The 26,239-nt window shown below is 40.4% G+C and overlaps 2 protein-coding genes across 2 annotated transcripts; one reads left to right on the forward strand and one right to left on the reverse strand.

The window, feature by feature from the left end:
- The first annotated feature begins 5,764 nt into the window (after positions 1–5,764).
- LOC131475816 (primary amine oxidase, liver isozyme-like) lies at positions 5,765–15,126 on the forward strand. The gene is made up of 5 exons (XM_058654145.1): positions 5,765–7,406; positions 8,944–9,062; positions 12,549–12,715; positions 13,403–13,535; positions 13,875–15,126. Exons 1-5 carry the CDS (start codon positions 5,849–5,851, stop codon positions 14,157–14,159), a joined length of 2,262 nt encoding a protein of 753 aa, XP_058510128.1. The 5' UTR covers positions 5,765–5,848; the 3' UTR covers positions 14,160–15,126.
- Positions 15,127–22,128: 7,002 nt separating this feature from the next.
- LOC131475674 (PWWP domain-containing DNA repair factor 3A-like) lies at positions 22,129–25,229 on the reverse strand. Its single transcript, XM_058653938.1, has 6 exons — positions 24,329–25,229; positions 23,566–23,716; positions 22,915–23,010; positions 22,648–22,833; positions 22,435–22,523; positions 22,129–22,322 (listed from the first exon to the last, which is right to left on the reverse strand). The coding sequence occupies exons 3-6, from the start codon at positions 22,930–22,932 to the stop codon at positions 22,196–22,198; spliced, it is 420 nt and encodes a 139-aa protein (XP_058509921.1). The 5' UTR covers positions 22,933–23,010; positions 23,566–23,716; positions 24,329–25,229; the 3' UTR covers positions 22,129–22,195.
- Between the last annotated feature and the right edge of the window lie 1,010 nt (positions 25,230–26,239).

Below are 26,239 nucleotides of genomic sequence, written 5' to 3' on the forward strand. Positions count from 1 at the left end.
GATGATATGTATGATATGGATAGCCTCGAAAACTGGATCTGGATCCTGCAACCTGCAAGATGAGGATACAGAGAGAGAGAGAAGGAAGGAAGGAAGGACACAAACTAGGGAGAGAAAGAGACAAGGTTAATGACATATAAAAAGTCATATTCATACCCTGAGTGTGACAGAGTGAATGTGCGTGCACCACAGGAAAATCCCCCAGCAGTCTAGGTCTATAGCAGCAGAACTAAGAGCTGGTCCAGGTTTCCCTGAACCAGCTCTAACTATAAGCTTTATCAAAAAGGAAAGTTTGAAGTCTAACTTTAAATACAGAGAGAGGCTCCGCCTCCCGAACTATCATTGGGAGCTGGTTCCACAGGAGAGTAGGAGCCTGCTAACTGAAGGCTCTGCCTCCCATTCTGCTCTTACAGACTCTGGGAACCACAAGTAAACCTGTACTTTGTGACCTAAGTGGTCTGTTAGGGTGATAAGGTAAGACTAGGGCCGTTTCTCAATATCCATACTTGTGCGTACTTGTGCGTACTTGCGTACTCCCGTACTTGTGAAAACGTCATCAGTCTCAGTCCAAGTGCTGTTCCAATTCTCAAGTAAGCGAACAGCGAGGACGGTTCTCAAACCCGGAAGTGTTCTCGCTCCGCCCATTTATACCAAGTATGCATCGGAGGTGACTTAAGCGTACTTGCGATGGCCATGTATCCCAGAATACATTTCGGCGGAGCATAGCAGCAGATAATATAAATATAAATCTGAAATTAATATTTTTCTGTGTCCCGGAACAAAGTTTTAACATCATCTGAGGCGAGAAATGAGTCATTTAGAATTCAAACATGTGGTTTGTGTATGAAGATATGACGTATTTATAGTTTGGCAGCGACGTTTGCCGGAGGTGATAAGCTCCGCCTCTGCGGACGCCCGGCGCTCACTGTGCCCGGCACAGAGCAGCGTTACCTAGGCCTGTCCTGATGAAATGATCCGCTGACTCAGACGTCGCTGTCATTAGATGCTCGGTGTGATCCATAGATTTGTTGTTGACGTGTTATTTTGTTTTTAATGGAAACGTTTTGACCTGACAGTTTGAAAGTTTGTATATTATTAATGTTTTTTTTTTATTTTAACTTTGAATTTTAGATTTATATTAAAGTCGCACGGTCATTGTATCTGTATTTAAATATAATATGTAAATATTATATTTGTATAGTATAGTACGTAGAGTAGTATATATTTGTACACGTCATACATACATATATACATATATATATATATACTACTAATCTATTTTCCACATTGTATTATTTGTATTGTATATTTTAATAGAAATAAATTAATAAATGAAGTTAAATATTTAAAATGTAAAAATAATAACAACATATATATGCATTTATTAAAAGTATTTCATATGTTCATTTATCAACACTGTAGGTGGCGCTAATGAGGCTGCAGCACTTGGCGCCAGCCACCATTCAAACAGCAGAACAATACATACATACTTGCATACTTGAGTATTGAGAAACAACCACATACTTGTGTACTCCCGTACTTGGCAAGTATATACTTCCCAAGTAAGCAAGTACATACTTGCTTACTTGAGTATTGAGAAACGGCCTAGGTCTTTCAGGTATGTAGGGGCCTGACCATTAAGTGCTTTGTACGTGAGGAGGAGGATTTTAAATTTAATTCTAAACTGTACGGGGAGCCAGTGTAGAGAAGCTAACACTGGAGTTGAACACCTGGTGCTTCTAAAGCTCTTGTGCTAAAAGATGAGTCAGTCCCAATATGAGGGAGGAGATGATTATTTTTTTCTCTGATTGATGTTATTTTATTCACAAAAAAGTTGATAAAGTCATCACTGCTCAGTGTTAAAGGAATAGATGGTTCAGTGGAGCTGTGGCTCTGTGTCAGCCTGGCTACAGTGCTGAAAATAAATCTATGATTATTCTTATTTTCTTCAATTAGAGAAGAATAATAGGCAGCTCTAGCTTTGTGTAGGGCTTTTTTGTAAGCTACAAAACCATCTTTCCAGGCTACATAAAATTCCTCTAGGTTATTGGAACGCCATTTTCTTTCTAATCTACGTAACGCCTGTTTAAGAGCACGAGTATTGGAGTTAAACCATGGTGCTCGTCTCATCTGATTCACCACCTTCTTTTTCAGAGGGGCAACACAATCTAATGTAGTACGCAGTGAGGCTGCTGTACTATCAACAAGGTTATCTATGAGGGCGGGAGTAAAATCACAAAAGGTACCTTCAGATGTACTGACATATGGCACCGAGTTAAATAAAGGTTGCACTGTCTCTTTGAATGTATTCATATTATTATCAGACAGTATTTCTTATTTATGTTATTGTAGTTCATTATTGTACAATTAAATGTGAGTAAATAATGATTAGTAAGGAGAGGGTTTTGAGGAACTATGTTTAAGTTATCAATATCAATACCATAAGTTAAAACAAGGTCGAGGGTGTGATTAAGGCGATGAGTTGGTTTATTAACGTGTTGAATAAAACCTATTGATTCCAACAGCGAGTTAAATGCGCAGCTAAGACTATCACGGTCAACATCTACATGGATGTTGAAATCCCCTACAATTATGATTGTATCTGTCTTAAGCACTAACTCAGATAAGAACTCAGAGAACTCTGATAGGAACTCTGAATAAGGTGCAGGTGGACGATAAACTGTGACTATCATAATTGGTTTCTGTGATTTCCAACTAGGATGAGATAGATTAAGAATAAGGCTTTCAAACCATGAATATCCTGGTTTGGGTTTGGGATTGATTAATAATCTAGTATTAAAAATGGCTGCTACACCTCCTCCTCGGCCTGAGCTTCTAGGAATATGGGTATTAGCATGAGTGGGTGGAGTTGACTCATTTAGACTAACGTAATCTTCTTCATGTAACCAAGTTTCAGTTACACAGTTTCAAATCAATACAATTGTCAGAAATGAGTTCATTTATTAGAACAGATTGTGAGGTGAGAGACCTTATATTTAATAGTCCACATTTAAAAGTGCTATTATTTGACTCTATTTTATTGTTGGTAATAATCTTTATTAAGTTAGAATGTCTAACTCCTCTTCTGTTTGTTATTGATTTATTTACTTTATTTACTTTAGTTTTTACTTTAGTAGGTCGAGGGACAGACACAGTCTCTATGGGGGTTTTTATCATCGTTTTTATATTCACATTGATGAACATATATACATATATATGTTCATCAATGTGAATATAAAACGATGAATTAAAATCCGTTAAATGTAAACGTTTGTGCTCTTTATTCAGAAAACCCTCATGTCACATCTATATTTCAGGATCTGGTTATTATAGACACACATTAAATGTTAAATATAAATATTTCAATATTTATCAACACAGTAACAGTGTTACACACATTAGTAGCTGTAAACACTCAGCATTAGAAAAATACATACGTTGGTTTGGTGCTTACTTATATCCTAAACATAAGGAGTAAACATTTATAATCAACACTTTAAACGTTACATGTTTTTGGTGCCTATTTGTTTCCCAGATATATTAGTGTGTGTGTGAATGGGTGAATAAGAGGCATTAACCTAAAGCACTTTGTAGAAAGGTGCTTTATGAAGTTCAGTCCATTTCCTTTTATTAGTTTATGGGGCAGATCTGCCATATCCAATATGGCGTCAACGTCGACGTACGATTCATCGCTCAGTGCGAAGTCTACGTATATATGTCTATTCTCATGAAAATCTGAGCTAGCGTAGCGGTAACGCCACTCACAATTAGTGTTAGCATTGTGCTAACACTGTTCACAGTGATACAGAGAGGACTCTTGCTGTAGCTCCGACTGGTTTAAGAAAAGTGCTGAGAACGAGGCTTAGCCTGTTAGCATGTAGCAGCCATGCTAACTTCAGAAAACACAAGACTTATTCCTAATCAGTGAAAGACTTATTAGACGGTGCTTTGAGTGATTAATCATGGAGTTTCCACCTCTAAGTATTTCTTACCGATGTTCATTCAGCTCGCTCACTAACGGGGTCTCTATAGTCAGAGCGAGGGCATAGACTTGACAGTGGGTAAAGGGATGGTGCGCCCCCTTGTGGTGAGGCATGGTAACCACTTTTAGATGATATATATACAGGTTTAGTAACCTACGGAAGCCCTGAAGGGTCATACATACAATGCCTGTCCAAAATGGTGTCAGTTTTGGGCACAAGCAAACCATGTGACTGAGGCGAGCCGGGTCCTGCCTGCACCTGATGAAAGAGTGTGTGAGGCGGCATCTGGCCTGAGCATACAGCAGCACAGTCCACAAACTACACGGGTTCATACACAGTCAGAGAGCAGCTGTTCATTATAAAGGAGCAATGAGACAAATACTTCCCTGTTGGATTCAAACACAAAGCTAAATCATGTGGAAATAAAAGCTTGTACATACACTTGAATAGTGACGTACATCCATGTTGTAGTCACACCTTGTTTTACTTGCCAAACAAGCAGCAATGACAGGTTTAAATGTCATACACGGGTGTTTGTCTTCAAGCTTCCCACAAGGATTATTGGTCAAGGAAGTGTGTGAAAAAGCCACATCGATTAGAATCCGAAGTATTTTATAAAAGGATATTTATTTTCAAACATGTCTTCATGTCGGGTTAAACACATGAGAATCCTGGAGAGAATGCAGCTGGCTTCCAGCCTGATCCCAACAAAACATGTCCTACTGCGCTGACAGGAAACACTGCAGGTCAACAGCAAGCCAATTAGGTCCGACATGCTATTCTGTGTGACCCGGCGAGACCTTTGAGACAAACACATGTGGACATACAGGGACTCAATATCAGAATGTGTTTGTTATCAGTCTGCTGTGTTTATTCATGTGTATTCATGTAATGTAATGTAATGTAATGTTTATTCATGGTGTGAGGATGTTGTATGGTAACAATAACAATAACAGGAATATTAAGACTTTTTTACAGCAAAGCTGTAAATAATGATTATTTTCATAATGGCTTAATCTGTCCATTATTTTCACCATGAACCGAGTATTTGTTTGCTTTAGAAAATGTTGAAGGGTGTTATTCAAACCTGGAGATGATGTTCTCAGATGTTTCTCAGAAAATGTTTCTGTTTTCTTTGTTAAATGAAACATAAACATATTCACATTTAAGACGCAGCAAAATCAGAAAACTTCTTTTAATAATTAAAAAAAACTTGTTTGATAAATCACAAACTATGCTCTTTCAAGGTTCCCTCACTAGATACAAAGGCACCAGGCGTCTGGACCGATAAACTATCTGAACGCTTACATCAGACTGTGCGTGAGAATCTGCAGTGATTAAGACACGGGGGATTAGTGGCAAACACTGTTGCCTCACAGCAAGAAGGTAGCCGGTTCAAATCCTGGGTGGACTGGGGGTCTTCTGTGTGGAGTTTGCATGTTGTCATTCTGTGGCCGTGGGTTTCCTCCCACAGTCCAAAAACATGCAGAGGTTGATTGAACAGCTTTATTTATCTCATTGAAGATCGTTATTGTTGCTTTAATAAACTTTTGTCTTGTTGTGGGAGACGTGAAGAATCGGTGGAGCAGCGGCTCTGGCGATCTTCATTGTTTAATGAAAGATGAAATGTTGTGCGTAAAATCCTTTTGCTGTGGAGCTGAGCGGTTTGGCGGGGGGGTAAAAAAATAACATTCCAAGGAAGACGTAGGGGTGGGGGGTGGGGAGATCCCCGAAGATAAGGGTGGGAGAATTGGAGAATGAGGGCGCAACTCTGCTTTTCAGAATTGCCTGACTGCTCGCCTTTGCGCAGGACTCAGTCATCTGCGCTCTGTCTCCAAGCCCGTGTGTGAAGGCAGAGCGGAAAAATGAACTCTGCTGTGAAATGGTTGCTTATCCTCTTCGCCCTCGTTTCCATCATTCTTAACATCATCCTGATTGGCATTTACTCCAACAGGGCGCCCAAATGCTCCGCACAGCGCGTGCACCCGCTGCGAGGCAAGCACGACGAGCGCAGCCTCGTGTTCGCGGACCTCACTCAGGAGGAGTACGCGCAGGTCCAGCGGTACATGCTCCAGCAGAAGGACCTGGACATCTCCACCCAGCAGGTCACTGAGCCGGGGGCAAACTTCTTGTTCTTAATCGACCTCTCTCTGCCCAAAAAAGCGGACGCGCTGGCTTATTTGGACGGCAAAGGTCCTCAGCCGGTGAGGGAGGCGACGGTGGTGGTCTTCCACGGCGCACGGGGCTACATCAAGGAGTACGTGGTGTGGCCTCTTCCCAACCCGAAACACCACAGAGATGTGACCACTGAGAGGTACAAGAGGGAGCTGCCCATCAATGCGCGCACGGTCACCGTCGGAGAATACGTCCTGCTTTTCCAATTCTTTGAGAAAAACTTGTTCTCCAAACTCAAGAAGCTCATGAAAGAGAGTTTCGACGTTGGTCAGGGCAAGACGCTGAACGCACTCGAGCAGATGCCGCGCGGACTCCGATCTGGAGACAGAAAGACGTGGATCAACTTCCTGAAGGACGTGAGCGGCATGTACGTCAACCCGGTGGGTTTGAACGTGCTCATCAACCACGAGAGCGTTAATGCATCCCACTGGAAAGTCGAGCGGTTGTTTTATAACGGCCAATACTTTGACAGTGTGGAAGAGCTGAAGCGGAAATATGACGCTGGGACTATAAAGAAAATAGTCTATAAGGACTCTCCAAACCACGCCTCCCTGAAAACCAGGACCAAGCCGCTGCAAATGGGTCCGCAGCTGTTTTACGCAGAGGGGAAGCGCTTCAGCGTCAGCCACAACCACGTCCTCTACCTGGACTGGAGCTTCGCTTTCGGGCTCAGCTCTCTCACGGGCATGAAGGCGTTTGATGTGCGCTTTAAGGGAGAGAGAATAGCGTACGAGCTGAGCGTGCAGGAGGCCATATCTGTCTATGGCTCCGTGACACCAGGCATGATCCTCACCAAGTTTGTGGATTCCAGCATCGGAATAGGACGCTTTGCGCACGAGCTGGTCCGTGGCGTGGATTGCCCCTCGGAAGCCACTTATGTGGACACATATCGCTACATAGATGTCCCAGTCCCGGTCAGATTTAGGAACTCCATCTGCGTCTTTGAGCACAACATGGGTCAGCCCCTGCGGAGACACTTCTCGGATTTTTCGCACCACAGTTTTGGAGGAATGGTTAACAGCGCGCTGGTGATGAGAACCATCACAGCCATAGGAAACTATGACTACATGTGGGACTTCGTCTTCTACCAGAATGGAGCAGTGGAGGTCAAGGTGCACGCGACCGGCTACGTCTCCTCCTCTTATCTGGTGGACGGCAGTCTGAGATACGGACACCAGGTAGCAGAAAATGTCCTGGGGAACATCCACACACATTTCATCAACTTCAAAGTGGACCTGGATGTCTCGGGTAAGTGGCAGAACGCAGGGGCGGCACAAGCCTTTTTAGGGCGCAAAGCACACATTCATATAAGGCCCCCACCACCTGCTGAGGCACTGATGCACAAATATATGAACCCAAAATAGAAGCTTATATTTCTGTTCAACAATACAATAGCGAGAAAAACAAAGAGTGTTTATTAATATAAGGTCACATTAGATTTTTTTTTAATTTTTGGCTTGTGTGTTTTTTTTTTTATTAAAATTGCAAATCGGACGGTAAGTCCGATTTGGTCGACGGAAAGTGCAGAAATTAAATAAATAAATACACCATTAAATAATTACTTAAATGTGCCATTCATTATTTAAAATACTAATTAATTTTATGTAAAAAAAAAAAACATATATAATTATTTCACTATTTAATTATTTCCTGGTCCTTGTTGCATCCATTTATTTTATCTGTCAAACTCGTCCATCAAAGTCAGTGGGCGGATTTCTAACACCTGATTGGTTACCCTGCATGTCAAGTCAAGGCAAATCGATTCCAGATAATGGATTGATGCAGAGTGAGGTGAATAGCGCCACCCAGTGTATGAACACTGGGTGGCGCTATTCACCTCTATGTTGGTTTAGATACTCTGTCAAACAAAACTTTATTTACAACCACTAAAAATCAATGTCCCTTTCTCAGTACCCAAGTACTTGCATACTTGAGAAGTACTACTGGAGTACATACTCGCTAAGTACACAAGTACGATCAGCAGCTACTTCCTTGTGTTTGTTTAAAACTGCGTTCGGGGACACAAAATATTTATGTCAGATTTATATTTGTATTCTCGGCTGCTATGTTCCAGTGAAATGCATTCTGGGAATGCACAGGGTCTAAAGTAACATGCTTGGAGAAAGCCATGTAGGCGTTCTCCAAGCATGTTACTTCAGACCCTGTGCATTTTAAATAGGTCTCACACATTCATTAAATATATTGAGCCGTGAGCCAACTGCCTGCTTCAGGCACAGAGTGGAGCTCGGCTCACCGCTCTCGTGTGTTTGAACAGGAAATGCGTAAATTCAGCAATTTTGACCAAAGAAATGTTGAAATCATACAGAAAACTGATTTATAGAACAGTCAAGTGGACAAACTGATTTTCTTTTATCAATGTTAGTATTTTACTTCCTCGCCTGAGCACACGTCACTGCCCACCACCACCTGTGAGCTGCTAATGAAAGCCTGCTCTTTAAGGAGGTAAACTATGTACAACAGTGACCTTTAGTGCTAATTTAGTGCTAATCCTTATTCAGAACCTTGTACAGGAGTTGGTTGCTGAATTGATGCATCACATTCATGCACACATCCAAACATGGCTGATGTCTGTTTTGTCTTTTTTAATTTTAAAATAACTCACATAGATTGAAAAGACCCCTGTATGAGCAGCCTGGATAAATAGACATGACATGGCTTATGTTTTATTAGATGAGCCTTTTGTAGCTAAACTGTGTTTTTTACACAGGTCGAGTAACAAAAGTAAACTCCATGTGTTTTCATACATGTTGTGTTTCCGTTGCAGGATTAAAGAATGTATTCCAGACCAAAGACATGCAGTTTGTTAACGTGTCTCTGCCGTGGAGTCCGGATCGCTACGCCATGATCCCTGAGCTGGTGGAAAAACAAGTGAAAACCGAGAAGGTCTGCCTTTGTCTTCTTTTCTCTTCCTCTCATATTCCTGTCACTGCCAATCTAAAATGATTCTTTGTTTTATGGAGCAAAGAAACATTTAAGAAGCTAAAACAATCAGGAATCTGGTTTTATCTAGTTTTAAAGAGGCCATAGCATGGTATGTGAGATATGGAGGTGTACTTACAAACATGACGTTTCAGACCAAAACCACACCCACAGAACACAGACTGTCTTGTGATTGGCCAGTTACCTGGTAGTGACGTCATTGGCAGGTCAGCTCTCAGACCCGCAGCGCCCCCTCTGGAAAGGCGGATGTTGTTTCCTGCTCACTGCTTGAATTTTCATTGTGGTGCATGGATGCAAGGTACAGTATTATAAGAACTGGATGTAGCTCCGCCCCCTCTACCTTGAAGACAATGTTGTCATGGTGGCCACTCGTGGTACTGCAACAACAATTACTCTTGCGGCCCAAAAAGCAATTTTCCCATTGAGCACAATAGTAAAAGAGACGCCTGTAAAAGTGTCCACAGGACACCTGGACACCTGGAGACATGGACACAGACATGTATAGATCATTATATTCTATATTTTTAATTCATGGAGTTTCACATGTGTAAAACCTTCCTAAAGGCCATAAAAAGCCCAGAAAACTCTTATTTCCCAGAGTGACGTCACAGCTGTGTACGAGCACAGCAAAGTTCGGTCATGTGACGTCTCGGGAACTCCTACTGTCAGGGAACCGTACGAAAAAACTTTATCAGAAATGTGAATAAATGAAGACAATGATGGGTTTTATTTTACATTTTTTTAAATATTACAACTAAACAGGTTTTAGTTATTTATTCGTCGCTCATTAGCATTTATTTTCAAACTTATTATCGATGTATTAACGAGCCGCTGTGTGGATTCATGCTGACATCGTGAACACGGGGCAGATGACGGTCTGATGACCTGAGACCTGCGCTCACTTCACCACTGATGAACACATGAATGACACTATGTGTTCATAAAGTTACTGATAAATGTGATGAATACATGAATGACACTATCTGTTCATAAAGTTACTGATAAATGTGATGAACACATGAATGACACTATCTGTTCATAAAGTTACTGATAAATGTGATGAACACATGAATTAGAGTGAAATAATCTGGAATTATAAAACTACGTTTAACACGTTGTTATTTTTCCTAATAATATGAACGTGGGTCTGCAGGGTTTTTTTTAATATTTGATGATTATTATATTTACCATAAATTGTAATTATAATGATGCGTTTTATTTGTAAACCACCTACAAAAACTGTAACTGTGAACTTTGAAATTTAAACCAAAATAAAAAGCATAGCAATTAAACCAAAATCATACTCAATGCAATTGTTTTTGTTTTTTTTTAATCATCATAGAAGTATAGAAGTTATTATTTTCTTGGACAATAATATATAAAATCCCTGAGTCATGTGACAGTTATTAACATACAGTTTATCAGTGAATGGAAGAAAACAACATCGTTCCTGTAACAACACATATAAACGAATATTCACGGTCAATTAAATGAACCATTAAATTGATCATTTTAACTGTAATGACATCATTATATATTTCACTTTACTGTATTCACTATCGTTGGTTTGACATTCATTTACATCGGTCACATAGATGAAAGGCATTATGGGAGTAACACTACTGCACATGCTCTATGGGCCGCACAACCCGGAAATAAACCAGGAAGTCTGAGTGAACAACAGAGCCAAAGGGGCGGAGCTACATCCAGTTCTTATAATACATCCATGGGTACAACCTCTGTCAACGTAAAGACGCAGATCACTGAGACAGTGCTTTGTAAATGTAGTTACTTTGTCAAATACTGTTACAGCGCCCGGACTAGGAGGAAAACAATCAAACCCTGCGCTCTCAGCAGTGGCTGAACTGATTGTTCTGGACATTTAGGGCTTCATAGACGAGGTCATGACGCAGATACACAAACAAACACAGCGTTCATTGGCCCTTCCGGACTTCTGGGCTATGGCCTCGTTAAACATGAAAAAAGCTTCAAACCGATTATCAAAATAGTTGACGATTAATTTAGTAATCAAAAACAAGTTGTTTTAGCTCTAGTTTAGTTTCATCCTGAATCTCCTCATATTTGCATGTTTTTGTATTGTTTATTCTGTACAACTCTTTCCATTGTTTCAGGGTTTTTTATGACCTCTCTCTCTGAACTGTTTAGTGATTAGTCAAAGTCTTATGGAGCGTTCCATTATACACTTCTACTCGGCGACACTCGTTTTTCTTATGAATAGAACCTGGTAGCTGGTGCCTTATTTAGAACCTGCTCCAGGTTTCAAGGGAGCTGAGCTGACACTAAAATGTGACTTAAGTGCTGGCCACTGATTGGTCAGAGAGTGTCGTCACTGAAGAGTCATGAGCACGACGTCCGACACAAGAATCTAGCTGAACAAGTTAAAAAGACTTCAAAATCATCTCCAACATTTAGCAAAGGAAATGTGTCAAATGTGGAGTGTGGTGGATTTAGAGACTCACTGCTCTCACCAGCCATCTTGACCACATTCACTGGGATTACAGTTCACACAGTGACTGTGTCAGACGATTATTTCTAACGATCAATAGAATGTTCTGCTTTGACCGTCGCTAGTTTGTGTCACTTTCTGGAGCTGTGTTATGATGACCCCGCCCACGTTTAGAGGTGCTATGAAGTCATGGAAAACGACAGACCTGATACCAGACCTGAGTAGAGGAGAGTGGAGCTACAACTCTATAATGGAAAAGTGCTATTAGAGTCTAAGAGAGATATTTACTTTAGAACTCGGAGGTCAGTGATCAGTGACGTCACCCCCGAGTTAGGAGTTGATAACAACATTGTTATAGTATTTTTCGCACGCAGTGTAGCAACATTTCTACAGTTCTATGTGTATGAGATATTTACTGTGAAACCAATAAAAGCTAAGTGCTACAACCGCTAAAAGTAGCTCATCTTGGAATCCCATGTCAGGCGTGCTGAGGTTTCCGAGTCAAAAATCTTCTGACTACAGATGGAACACAGTAACGGAGGTGCATTCAGTGAACCTCGTAAATTTAAGCAAACACACAACTTTTGGGAATACCTTCAAGGAACCTTGTGAATATAATCACTTCTGTCCACCAAACAAAGGCCTGCTCTGAGCCTTCTAAGAGGAATCTTTGTCATGTTTGCGTTCAAATGCACAGCCCTGACACTAGCTGTTAGCGAGCTGTACTGGCTAACAGAAAGTGTCACCTTTGTTAAAGTGTGTGTCCTTTTGTGTTAATCATTCTGGAGAATGGCATCATCTGGGATCTGCTCGCATGTGTTTGGGGAGTTACCATCACCACAAATGAAAGCTAAATTTGATATTAGGCACAAACTAGAACAGTACAGCTCTCTAAATGGACGTGCACCATATCTGCATCACAACTGTCTGTGCACATGTGAAACGGCCTTCACTCTCCACAGGAGGCGGCCCTGCGTCACCACACTAAGACTCCGCGCTACCTCCACATCGCCAGCAACAAGACCAACCGCTGGGGTCACCAGCGCTCCTACAGGCTGCAGGTGTACACCTTTGCAGGGGAACACCTGCCGGAGAGCGAGGCTGAGGAGAGGGCCATGTCCTGGGCCAGGTGAGACAGTGGGTAGCATTGTTGCCTCACAGCAGGAAGGTGACAGGTTTCAATCCTACTGCACCTGCACCTACAAGTGTCTTTTGTGTCCTGGTGTTAGAGGCTCCACCCACAAATGCAACACAGGTTATTTGTTGTGGAAATATTTTTGAGAAAAGAAACGAGTCTTTCAGTCAGAGAATCAACAGACGATTGTTTACTAATTATTACCAGAGGACGAACCAAGACTGTAAGTCGACACATCCATCAAGGGGTGGGTGTGGTCAGTGCAGCAGCTTCTGCGAGGCCTCGTTCTGGATGTGTGTCTTGAAACCAGTTAGCACAGCAAAGCACACAGTATTCAGGATGTGTGTCATCGTTGAAACCCTGGGAATAATCGACTGTTTACATGTTTACATTTGAATCTGCTGCATCTCTATAGAACTTTACCTGCTTACAGCTGTTAGCATCGTACATGAGCACAGCAACATTCACAAATCTGACGTCATCAGTGTGTAGATTTTCACCAAACTTTATTGACAACATACTTCAAAGAAAGTTCAGATTGATGACAGGATGTTGCTAACAGTTGGCCCCGCCCAACATGAAACAGAAAAACAGAGGTAACAATAATAAAAAATAGAATACAAATAAAAATAAAGTCTGTCCGTCTGTCTGTCTGTCTGTCTGTCTGTCTGTCTTCTCCAGGTATAAAGTTGCTGTCACTAAGCATAAGGACTCAGAGCAGAGCAGCAGTAGTCTGTACAATCAGAACGACATGTGGAACCCTGCTGTCGACTTCAGCGAGTACATCGAAGACAACGAAAGCATTGAAAATGAGGTGTGTGTGTGTGTGTGCGTGCGTGCGTGTGTGTGTGTGTGTGTGCAGATGGAATCTCCTGCACGTGTGAACACAACACAACAACAACAACACACATACTGTATGTATATGATGTGTGTGTGTGTGTGTGTGTGTGTGTGTGTGTGTGTGTGTACAGATGGAATCTCCTGCACGTGAACACAACAACAACAACAACAACACACATACTCTATGTACATGATGTGTGTGTGTGTGTGTGTGTGTGTGTGCAGATGGAATCTCCTGCACATGTGAACACAACAACAACAACAACAACACACATACTGTATGTATATGATGTGTGTGTGTGTGTGTGTGCAGGACCTGGTGGCCTGGGTGACTGCTGGGTTCCTCCACATCCCACATGCTGAGGACATCCCAAACACTGTAACCGTGGGTAACGGGGGCGGGGTCTTGCTGCGGCCCCACAACTACTTTGACGAGGATCCATCAGTCAATTCTCCCGATGCGGTTTACTTTGGTCCTGGGAGTGAAGACAGCTGTGAGAACAACAGGATGGCCTGCCTTGCTCAAGAGACCTGCAGCCCTGTACTGGAGCCCTTCACTTACCACGGCTTTGAGGGAGTCATGAAGTTTGAGGATTAGCAATGATTCACTGATCACTGCTGGCTGACCTCAATGTACACTGGTCGGTAAGGTTATCTTGTTTTGGATTGATTGTAAATCGAGAAGATACCAATTTAATGGGGGGGGGGCACCTCAGTCCAGGAAGTAGCAGATCCAGCTTTGGGGACCCGAAGCAGAAGATGCAGAATAATGACATCCTTTCTGTAGGAGCCTAAACAAAGGTCCTTGGTTAGTCTCTCTGGTTAGATGTCACTCAATCTTTATTTAGATTTCTTTTAGATGTCACTCATTCTTTATTTTGATTTTTTTTAGATGTCACTCATTCTTACACACTGGACCTTTAAATGAAACATGGTCTGTTTTTCTTCTCAGGCTTTTTGACACAGAAACATAAAGTTACATCTTTATATTGTTGCTTTTGTCAAGTTTTCCACAAACAGCATTTGTGTGAGTGAACCCTGCAGAACATATGCCAGGCCTATACATGTCAATGCAACACAAATACACACTCACTCAAACATTTGTATACATGAACACTGGAGAGAGAGAATATTAGAGTATATTGTTCACAGAGTTCAGACATGAAGGTCCATGTCTGCTGTTTTTCTTTGTGTTTTAAACACAACACGTGGAAACTCTGACGGTGTCTCTGCATGTGCAGGTTAGTCCTGAGGACTAAGACAGTACAGTAGTATTGTCTTAGTCTGACGTTCACCATGCTGTAAACTCACATGTCGCACCATCAAACGCCACAAGACAAAAACACATTTTCCTCATTCACATGTCAACACTGAATCTGGAGTTTGTGGATCAAACAAGTTGATAGTAAAGTGAACTGAGCTGCCAAAGAGATGGAATACTTAACATGATGTAATCCTGTCACTGATGATTCATGTGTTCATGTTTCTGCTGTTCTTATTCATGGTATTCACTGGTATTAGAAATGTTCCTGTAGTTCTGATGAAATAAATCAGATTTTAAACGATGTTGTTTTGTTAATCTAACTTTGGTTCCTGCTTCTTTGACAGTTCCATGTGTACAGACTAATTACAACATTACTCAGGCTCAGGATTAGTCAATCTAATGGTTATGAAGAACATTCAACTTTCACTTCACTGTCTGAGCTTTATCATGATAATGATCAATATTATCAGATTTTAAAATAAAATGATGGTCACATGATTGAAATATAAATGGAATTTGATCCGTGTTTTCATGTTTTTTGCCTCTGAAATGTGGGCTTTTACGTCCACAGCACTTTTTGAGGACATTGTCACATCTCACTTTGGTGCTAATGTAACATTGAAATGTTTCTTTATGATAACTTCCTTTGTTTGTTGGGGTTTACTGTGTCTACAGTTCTAAATCTTTTCATTCCTTTGAATTTAAAACAGTGGCTTACTGCTGTGTTCCTGAGACACAACAGAATAGTTATCTAGTTGCAAATGCTTGCAGGATTACATTATTATTATACTTGATAACCATGCATGTGTCTGACTGACTGTCCGTCTGTCCTGTTACATCTAATACAAATGTAGTGATTGAACAGTTTTTCCCTCTGATCTGAATCTTGCTGTCATCCTCACCTGGAGCTGCATGTAAACTGTCAGAGAATGTGGACACACACACACACACACACACACACACGCACGCACACACACACAGTTAAAAGACTGGCTGTCTCTCACTGGCTCTACATGTGAGTGACTGAAGGTTGATGCTTATCACCTCGAGAACACTTGTTATGGGCTGTATTTTCGACTTCTCTGTTGTTTAATACATATAAAATCCATGGTTCATCATATTTATAAATATTTTATCAACATATTTATGAACAGTAAACTTGTTCATGTTTACAAATCACACATTGGGTTCTTAAGACGTTTTAGTCTCTGTAAAATAATTGAACCTAAATAAACAAGTAAGATTTGGGGAATCATATTAACGATGATAGAGTAGTCTAAGGTTGCAGAACATCATATGTTATGTATCAAAGCTCACATATGCTAATGTGACAGTTCACATTACATCAATGTTCTGAACTGTGAGGCAGCACACTCAGCTCCAGCCTGTGATCATGGATCTCACTCAGTCCTGGACTGCAGTCTCTGATCATGTCAGCAAGTCCAATCTCTGGGACGGCATCCAGATTGTGTGAAAACAGAGCACAGTTCAAAAATGACTCCACTTTATTTAGAATCTTGGGAAAAGGGTGCATGAGGGCAGAAGTGGGTGTTCCCCACTCACAGGAGCGGAAAAACAAACAAAAGACAGGAAGCAGCCTGAGAGTCAGTGGACGTCACATTCAACCACAGCAGAAAAAAACACCAGTTATATTGTGCAAAAGTAATTATTCTGCAAATAAAGGAGACAGCACCTCATACAAGAGACAAAAACAAAGAAATAAATGAAATCCAGACTACCCGAGGACCCCGAGGGCCCCATAAGGCCCCAGGCTTGTGCTCATCGTGGTCTACTTAATACATCATGTTTCATCCTGTTACACAGAGGTTACCTGGAGTTTACTCACTGTTCCAATTATTCTGAGCAGTGATCTGCTGATGAGAAGCCGGCCTCGCAGGAAACACACAAGATCTGTAGATTTGCATAAAGCTCCACAAGAGTCCAGAGACTCTGTCCTGAGTTAGTTTGTAGAAACGGCTGTAAATAGAAAGCATGTGTGTGTGTGTGTGTGTGTGTGTGTGTGTGAGTCTGCCATCTGGAAATCATTGAATAGGAATGGCTTCTATGGCAGGACATGACAGCAGCAGGACATGCATGAACTGCTGGTTCAATCCTGGTGTGGAGCTTTGCTGCCTCTACTGGCAAACCTCAGTTACTCCATATGATGAGATATACTGTAGCTTCAAATATTCAATATTTTTAACTTAGATTTCACTTGTTAATGTAAATCTCCTCATCCACATATTTCCATGGTGATATGTGCATCTGTGAGTCCACACAGACTATAATACACCAACTCACCAACCACATGTAACAAATGTTACAAACAGAGACAATCCACTGAAATGACTGTTACTGGATGGAACATGTGAAAGTACCAGGAACTAAAAATAGGACCTGGTCTGGCGAGGTTCCAAAAGCTTTCTGAGTAGGAACTACGTGATGATGGGTCAGAGTGTCGTCCACACACACACACACACATCACGCCGAACTGTAGATCAGTTAAAACTACTTAACAAACCTAAAAATGTGGGTTCATCTCTGACAACTACAGGAGTCTGCTGTAAAGTCACTTGTCACTGTGTGTGTGTGTGTGTGTGTGTGTGTGTGTGTGTGTGTATGCATGTGCAACTAATGTTGTGGGGACCTAAAACTGTTTACACAGTCACATTATGGGGACTTGTCTTCCTTGTGGGGACAAAAAGTCCCCACAACGTAAATGACTAAATTTTAAGGTGAAGATATGTTTTAAGGTTAGGTTGAGGGTTAGGATTAGGATTAGGCCAGTAGTAATTGTGGTTAAGGTAAGAGTAAGTCACCAGGAAATGAATGTAAGTCAATGCAATGTCCTCTCAAGTCACGAATGTCCAACATGTGTGTGTGTTCCTGTCTATGCGTGTGTGTATCAGGGGCATTTTATGCCAGCACACTATACTAAAACACCTTAACCGTGTCGCCTACGCCTGCATAAAGACTGAAAAACACACGTGCGTACAGGCACGTGTATTGCTAGTACACCAAATAATGAAGGGTGACAGGTGATAAGTGTCATAATAAATGATTATTTACTTTATGATGACAGAAACTGAGTTTAACAGCTGCTTGTTTAGGCCAGGGGTCAGCAACCTTTATGACATGGAGTGCCAGTTTGAAATGTTCTTCTCATCTAGTGTGTCTTTATGAACAATAACACTAAATTATCACACAAAATAAAAAAACATTTCCAATATACTTGAAATTTTATTCCATTCATAGAGTGCATATCAGTGCTGTATCTGCTCAAGCTTATTAATAATAATAATAATAATAATAATAATAATAATAATAATAATAATAATAATGATAATAATAATAATAATGATAATAACAATAATAATAATAATAATAATAATAATAATAATGATAATAACAATAACAATAATAATAATGATAATAATGATAATGATAATAATAATAACAATAACAATAATAAAAGTAATTTAAAAAAAAGTGCAACTGTATTTTTTCCATGTCCTTGGATGCTAGAGTAGCATCCAAATCATGTCCATCAAAGCTGTGGGGCTTAATGAAGAAGAGAACATTGGGCCGTACCTTTACAAATGGCGCTGTGAACCCCCAGCTCACGCATGTACGTGGTTATTTCAGCGGTGCTGATGTTGTGCTGGGAGGACAGTGGAGGTGAAAATGTCACCTGAGAATACTGCCAGCTTAACGACAAAAGCCGTCCATGTCTCAAACATGTCCAAAACAGTTTGTCCTGCAACTTGCAGTCTGAGATTGAGCCCGTTCAGGTGTCCCGTAACGGGATGTTGAGGTATATCAGGGACTGAACCATTGCTCAGGCGCCAAACTGAGGAAGAGGCTGTGCGCATACACACGAGGTGCACTGGATCATCAGGACAGTTATTCATTTTCTATGTTCTGCAGCCTATCTACACAGATCAACTGAACCTGAGCAGTCTCAGGTTCATACGGGATTGATAGAAGAAAGCAGACTTTTTTTGTTTTCTGAAAACCGAATTCAAAATAACACGGTTAAATAATAATCATTTACATTATTATATATATATAAAAAAATATCTCTCTATATATATAAAAATATATATATAGATAGATATAAATATCTATATATATCTAAAATATATATATATAATGTAAATTATTATTATTTAACAGCGTTATTTGAATTCGGTTTTCAATTTTCAATATATGTATATATATACATTGATATACATTGATATATATGATATTAGTGCTAGCTGTGCCTCAAACAGCTGTGAGCATTATGACCCTGGTTATATTCAAACCTCTTGTCACCCCGCCCCCGTGCCCACACACACACACACACACACACACACACACACAGTGTGATAAGATTCAGAATGTGTAAGAATGTTGGACAACACATTGTACTAGTAAAGATGTGATGGACTGTGACCGAGTGATGTAATATGATTTATAATATTTTCATCCTTGTTTGTACTAGGACCACTCCTATGCTCTGCCTTCATCACATGATGATCTGAGGGCCAGACTCAGGGAAGCCCTGGCTGGGGTGGAGAGTCTGGAAAGAGAGAGGAGGGCAAAGAACACTGTGAGTGGTCTTCTGCAGGATCTCAGGGTGAAGAAACTAATAAATGAAGAGTTAAAGGAGTAGCTGGATATATACTCAGGTAAGAGTACACTATATACTATATACTATACTCAGGTAAGATTCAAATACAAATATGGAGAAAATGTGATCTTTAGTATGTCATACTTTCTCTTCTTTGTTAAGACTTCCTAGTGATTTCAATGGTACTTACTAATTTGCCTGTGCTATTGAATTTCAGATCTTAACAAAACACCTCCTGTCAAAACAGAGCCACGAATACACCAAAGACCAGAGGGAGTTTGCCATCACTCTCCACTTACATGGTCTGAAGGCATACAGCTATCTGAAGGAGACTCTTAATATCAAATGGAAAATGTCTGGATTTGTGGATATGGGGGATGGTTTGAATGAGACAGATGTTGCCACTGAGGCTCTTATTTTATGGTGGTAGGCCTTCAAGGCCACTGGAAGGCCCCAATTGCCTACTATCTGACCAAGTGCCTGTCGCCAGAGACTCAGGAGGTTCTGCTTGTTCATGCGTTGGAGGAACTGCATAAGTGCGGCAAGAGTGGTATGTGTCACAATGGCCTCCAATGTCCGCATGTGCAACCTACTTGGGTGCCAGCTAAAGGGAAACCCTGTTCTTTCCACATCCAGTGACTGGTGAAAGGGTGTTTGCGATGATGGATGCTTGCCAGATGTTGAAGTTGTGCCAACTTCATATATATGCTGCAGGCTTACAGTCCATGAACCGGTCCAGGGGCCAGATCAACTAGAGATACATCGTCCAAACGAAACTTTCTCTCCAAAAAATGTTATCATCCGTTGAGGCAACTAAGACCAATGGAGACCGCAGTGCTGTCATTGGTCAGTTGGTCAGCCACTAGCGCTCTGGCGGTGAATTGCAATACCATACTGAAAACTGCAACGTACTACCCCGTCAAAGTGTCTGTATGGTCACAGAGTTGGATACACAGGGTAATATAATGGAACTCTAAGAGTGACAGATAAATCCAAATTGATTCCTAATTGCTCCTTTAGGCCTCCGGTGGAGGGGGGTTTGAGGGTGGAGGGGTATAAGGTTGGATATCTGTTGCAAGATGCAAGATTAAGGCTAAGTGTGACACTTTCTCTCCAGAAATTGAAAATAAAATAAAGTGATACCTCAGTTATTACATTATCAAAGGATATCAAGGCCAATAACGTAATAACCAGACAATAATGTAATAAGTTATTACGTTATTGGCAAAAAGTTATTACGTTATTGGCTCAACAACTTTATTACATTACTGGCAATCTATTACGTTATAAGTTTTATTACATTTAAATTATTATGTTATTGGCCGTTATTACATTATTGGCCGTTATTACGTTATCGGTTGCTACAGGGTTTTTTGAAGGAGGCTGTAGAGTGATGCCAAGGCTAAGGTCCCCAGGTCCTCTGCTGCATCATCAACCCCTTGATCACCTCCTTTGGCTCCATCCTCTTCCTCATGCTCGTCCTGCCCTCGCTGCCAAGTAGGTCCAGCTGCAGACCCGCAGACCACTCAACGAAACGCCCCTTTACTCAACAAAACGCCCCTTTACTCAACGAAACGCCCCTTTACTCAACGAAACACCCCCTCACACTACCCAACACTCTGATTGGCTCTCAAGAGACTGCGTCTGAAACGTGATGACGTTTACTAACGTGATGACGTTTACTAACGTGATAACGTCGTCTTTTATTGAAACTTTATTTACACACGCGTATCTCATAGACACTTGTTGACAAGAGACTTTTATCCCGGTGTGCGACAGGAATAGAGAAGAATAAACACTCGTGTTGACTTTTATGAACACAGAAATGTACTTTCTGTGAAATTTGTGAATAATTAATGTCACTTTGTAAAGTATGAAATGTTATAGCCAAACTGCTAAAATATATAAATGCCGATTGGAAAAGTTCTTTGAACATCACGTTTACACAATATAGTATCACGTTTATGTGATATAATTATCACGTTTATACAATATTATCACGTTTATGTGATATAATTATCACGTTTACACAATATAATATCACATTTATACAATATAATATCACGTTTATGTGATATAATTATCACGTTTATACAATATAATTATCACGTTTATACAATATAATATCACATTTATACAATATAATATCACGTTTATGTGATATAATTATCACGTTTATACAATATAATTATCACGTTTATACAATATAATATCACAAATTCCACTTTGAACACACACTTTGAATAATTTCATTTGTTTTTGCAAACTTCCAACATCATGGCAACCTGTCTGTTACAAAAAGGTGTGTTTAATATAGGCCTACATTTATTGAATGTCTTATTAGTGTGTAGTTTGACATGTTGTTCAACTGGACAGAACAACGATTAGAACTAATAAAAGTCTACTTGATCAGGTTTTTAACCTGAAAGAAACCCTCCTAAAATTCTGTGCTTGTGTGGTCCAGCTGGTGGTGACAGACAGAAGTTAAGTAGACAAGATCTGCTGAGTATGTCATTAAGGAGATGTTACCTATTTCCAGGAAGATATGTGAAACATTGGTATCTGAATCAAACCCAGCCAGTTGGACATCAGTAGGTCTTTTGATGAAAGTAAAACAAATGCACTGAAACCCTTGATTCTGCACAGAAAGTTGTATAACTTTCAAATCCATGTAATGAATACAAGTGATGAATGATATATTTTCTTTATTTTATACACAACAGACTATCCAGCAGACACATTCACTACCCAGGGATTACAGGCGCCTGAGGAATTCCTCACACTCCAAGGCTTTCTTGTAACTGCTCAGGAAGCTATCCAGTTTCTGCCTCGCTTTTGAGGAAATGTGGCTCTGAAGCTGTTCCCCAAGCTGGGTTATCTCGCTGACAAGACAAAATGATATAGCAAAATAATGAAGTCGTTAAAGACACTCAAATACATAATAAGATATAAACTGAAAATTGGATTAACAGTTTCCTAAACTATCCGGCTTACCTTGAGTCAAACTCTGTGCCACGCATGTACATCTCCTTGGCTTTGTCCAGGGAGATGGAGTGAACAGCTCCGAGGGCGTATACTGTTGCCTGTGGCATGAAGATTAAGATTTAAGATTGTGTTAGACAGTGACCATGTGTTAAAAGGAGACAGACATATGCAGTCATATAAAACATGTAGTCTACAAATCAGTGTCAGTGTCTGAGATCTCACCTCTGGCAAAAGTACATCCATTACGAATGCCACTGGATCTGCAGACTTCTTGTCTGTCTCAGTACGTTCGAGTACTTCAGACAAGAAGTGCATGACTTTGTCCACTTGTTCATCATCTTCAAAAAGAAGGATGACCCTGTCCTGTTTCTTGGCCCAAGGAGACACCGTGTTGCCTGTGATGATGTTCTATAAAAATTGTATAGGATTTTAGTTTGGGTATTCATATACAAATACACAAACACCACACTAAATGCCATTGTCACTCACTCTAAGGTGTTGCAGCATGCCCTGATCCTCTGTGATTACACTGGTTAACAGACAACATGCCTCGCGTCGCTTCTGTTGGGCTTGTTGGGCCCTTTCCTAAAATTCAATTACACATAATATGCAACACTGAATACATGTGATTAAGAACTTTGAATAAGACATTTTCTTTCCCTGATTATTTGCACTTCCTCTGATAAGAGGTGTCATCCTGGCTGGCAACTTGTTTGGCCACAGTAACATCACTGCCCTTAATGGATATACAGATAAGCCTGTCTGAGAGGCAAATTGTTACATTACTTCTGAGAACAATCATTATTATCAGGGGCATTTATAAAAATGCAGGAATCTTGAAACTTTTTCTCAATATCTAAATTCTCAACAAGAGTGAAAATAAAATACACATTGACTTAAGATTCTACACACATGAAGTACAGTACACATAGATGAAATGGCTCCAGCATTAGTTTACTTTACTTTACTTATTTTGAGTTTCTGATACTCAAATGGATGAGTTGAATAGTTTGATGGTCACAGTTATCCATGGTCAGGACAAACAGAAATAACATCACATTTCATAATACATAAGGCTCATGGGGAAATTAAAGCCTTTCAGCGTTGAAATGAAAAAATATTTGATAATTTAGGACTTACCACCGTACTCCACCATTGACCTTTGGTGTCCCTGCAGATGAGACACAAGCTTTGCGTAGGTCCCCTTTTTTGTGCAGATCGGACACTGATAAGGGTCCGAGTCGCATCTTCTCAGCTCAGGGTCTGCTCCTTCACTGAACGTAGTGTTGCTCTATAAGAGAAAATGTAAATTAAAATAGTATTTTGTATTTTTAACATGGAAACATTTTTAATCCAGAATCAAGTAGTAATGAACTGGACTGCATTTGCCTTTAAGACTTTCCCTGTCCTAAAATATATGCAGGCTAACTGAAATAAATCAAATCAAATGACACTGTTGACTGTGATTCAACAGAACTTCTCATTTCTAAACATGAAAAATATTATTCATCATCAAATCTTTTATCTTAACAATTGTAGAACTGAGGTCACACGTTTTCAAATGAGCAAAGCTGTGTGCAACTTGTCACAGTCATTTAAAGATTAAAAAACAGATAAATACTAATATATAGAGATCATATAGTTTATCTTATACGTTTCTTGGTTGAAAATGAGACAATGTTATATTGTCAATGTTATAACCTGTACATATAAATAAAACAAAAAAAGGGAGAAAAGAAAAAAAGGGAGAAAATCGCTGCGTCTTGCTTGCTGTTACAATCGCTATCGTTACAGCATGCAGACATTACTGGTTAATAAACCGCACTTAATTGATTTAATGGATACAAATAATGACTATTCATCCAGTGTTCAATATCTAAATGTGTTTTTTATCCATTCTTACCTTTTCCTCCGTTATTTTCCCGTGTTTTTCCCGTGTTACTTTTTCGGGTTCTCTCTTCATACTCGGTCAACCTAAACGTCATCACGTTTCAGACGCAGTCTCTTGAGAGCCAATCAGAGTGTCGGGTAGTGTGAGGGGGTGTTTCGTTGAGTGTGAGGGGGTGTTTCGTTGAGTAAAGGGGCGTTTCGTTGAGTAAAGGGGCGTTTCGTTGAGTGGTCTGCGGGTCTGCAGCTAGACCCTTCTGCTCGCTGCGGCTTACTTGTTAGATGTCGGATGGACATCCTCTGACGTATCTGCTCCCATCTTCCGGGGTTATTCTTTCTGCTCTTGGAGGGCGCCACAATCCCACCGCTGCCACCAACTGTGAAAAAGGGGTACTGCACCCCCGATCCACACACGGGACGGGACGCAACAAAGTGCAAAAAGCAGGACACAGCTCCGAGGGATCAAGTTAGCAAACCTCAATTGTACTGTCCTGGGACAGAATAAGGAACTGGCTCCAATGTGGCTCGCGTTTCCACACGGACACATTTGCGGACGGACCTGGGAGACCGGCAGTCGACTCGTGAGTGTTGTGTTTGGTAAACTAGAGAAAGTGTTGTTAACTAAATGGAACATGTAACTGAACCAGTGGGTAACTCACCGTTCGCTGTGGTAAGTAAACAAATGAAGTTGCTTCAACAGACGTGTGTTGTGGTTGTTTGTAGCAGTTAGCTTACCCGAACATAGCTCATAGCTCAAACGTGCTACTAAACTCGGCTTGGAAACGCCGCCGTGGCTACTGCTGCTATGTGTCGCACGCTCCGGGAAAACGACACCCTCGCTTTTCACAATAATGATAGCGACAACAACAACAACAACAACAATAATAATAATAATAATAATAATAATAATAATAATTTGCAACAATGTATTGTTGCTGGAAATGTTCACGTGTGAATTTCAGTTCATTGTGTATGACGACCATGCCACCTGGTGTCAACACTAAGCAGCGTCCTCTGTGCACAATCTGTTTAGACTGATCATGTGGATTAACATGAATGATTACACTCTGAGGTGAAGACATGTTATGTTTCTGGGTTAGATTAAGTCCCCAGAAATAAATGTATGTGTGTAACAAACAGATTATTACAATTTATAATAAAAGAAAATGTAATGAGATTGAGGATGTGTATAATAATAAAATATTACACATTTCTGCAGATGTTTCATTTGTCTGATTTGTTAACTTTTCACTGCAGCTCTTATTTTTGCAAAGGTCACCTGTGCCCCCACTTATATTAATAAAGTCATTTCTTATTGATTAAAGCATTTAGCATCATAAGTGATCTATTTTTATTGTGAACTATTCATTATTCCATGTCTAAATAAAGACTTTTATTTTGAAATTCAATTAAATATGGCCACAAATAGTACAAGTGAGCAGTCTGGACACTCGGTCTGGACACTCAGTGGCTCCAGGTCAGCTGTGTTTTTCAAAAAGACAGAGATTTTAAAAAACAGCTGGATTTATTTCAGAGAGCAGAAGGTCAGACAGTATAAGTTAGACAGTGAGAGTGAGTTACATGTGTGTGGCACAAGTTTACATTCATATAACAACACAGTATTAAACCTTTGTTAACATGATTGACAGCAGAGGCACTAAAAACATCCAAAATCAGAATTCTACCAAACTCTGGCATCAGTGAGATCTGTGGAGAAGAGCTGATGCATCGTTTAGAGGAATCAGGCTGTGATGTCACGGGAGGAGCAGGACGCTGTGGAGAACGGGAGCGTCGCAGAAGTAAAGGTTCAAAGGTCACATGACAGCGCCACCTCAGACCAGATCCACATTAATACTTTTATTATTTGGACTTTGTCTCAGTCTGTGTTCACACTAAAAAACAGCATGAAGTTTTCTAACTAAGAGAG

The sequence above is a fragment of the Solea solea genome, chromosome 16 (genome assembly GCF_958295425.1).
Source record: "Solea solea chromosome 16, fSolSol10.1, whole genome shotgun sequence".
Lineage (NCBI taxonomy): Eukaryota > Metazoa > Chordata > Actinopteri > Pleuronectiformes > Soleidae > Solea > Solea solea.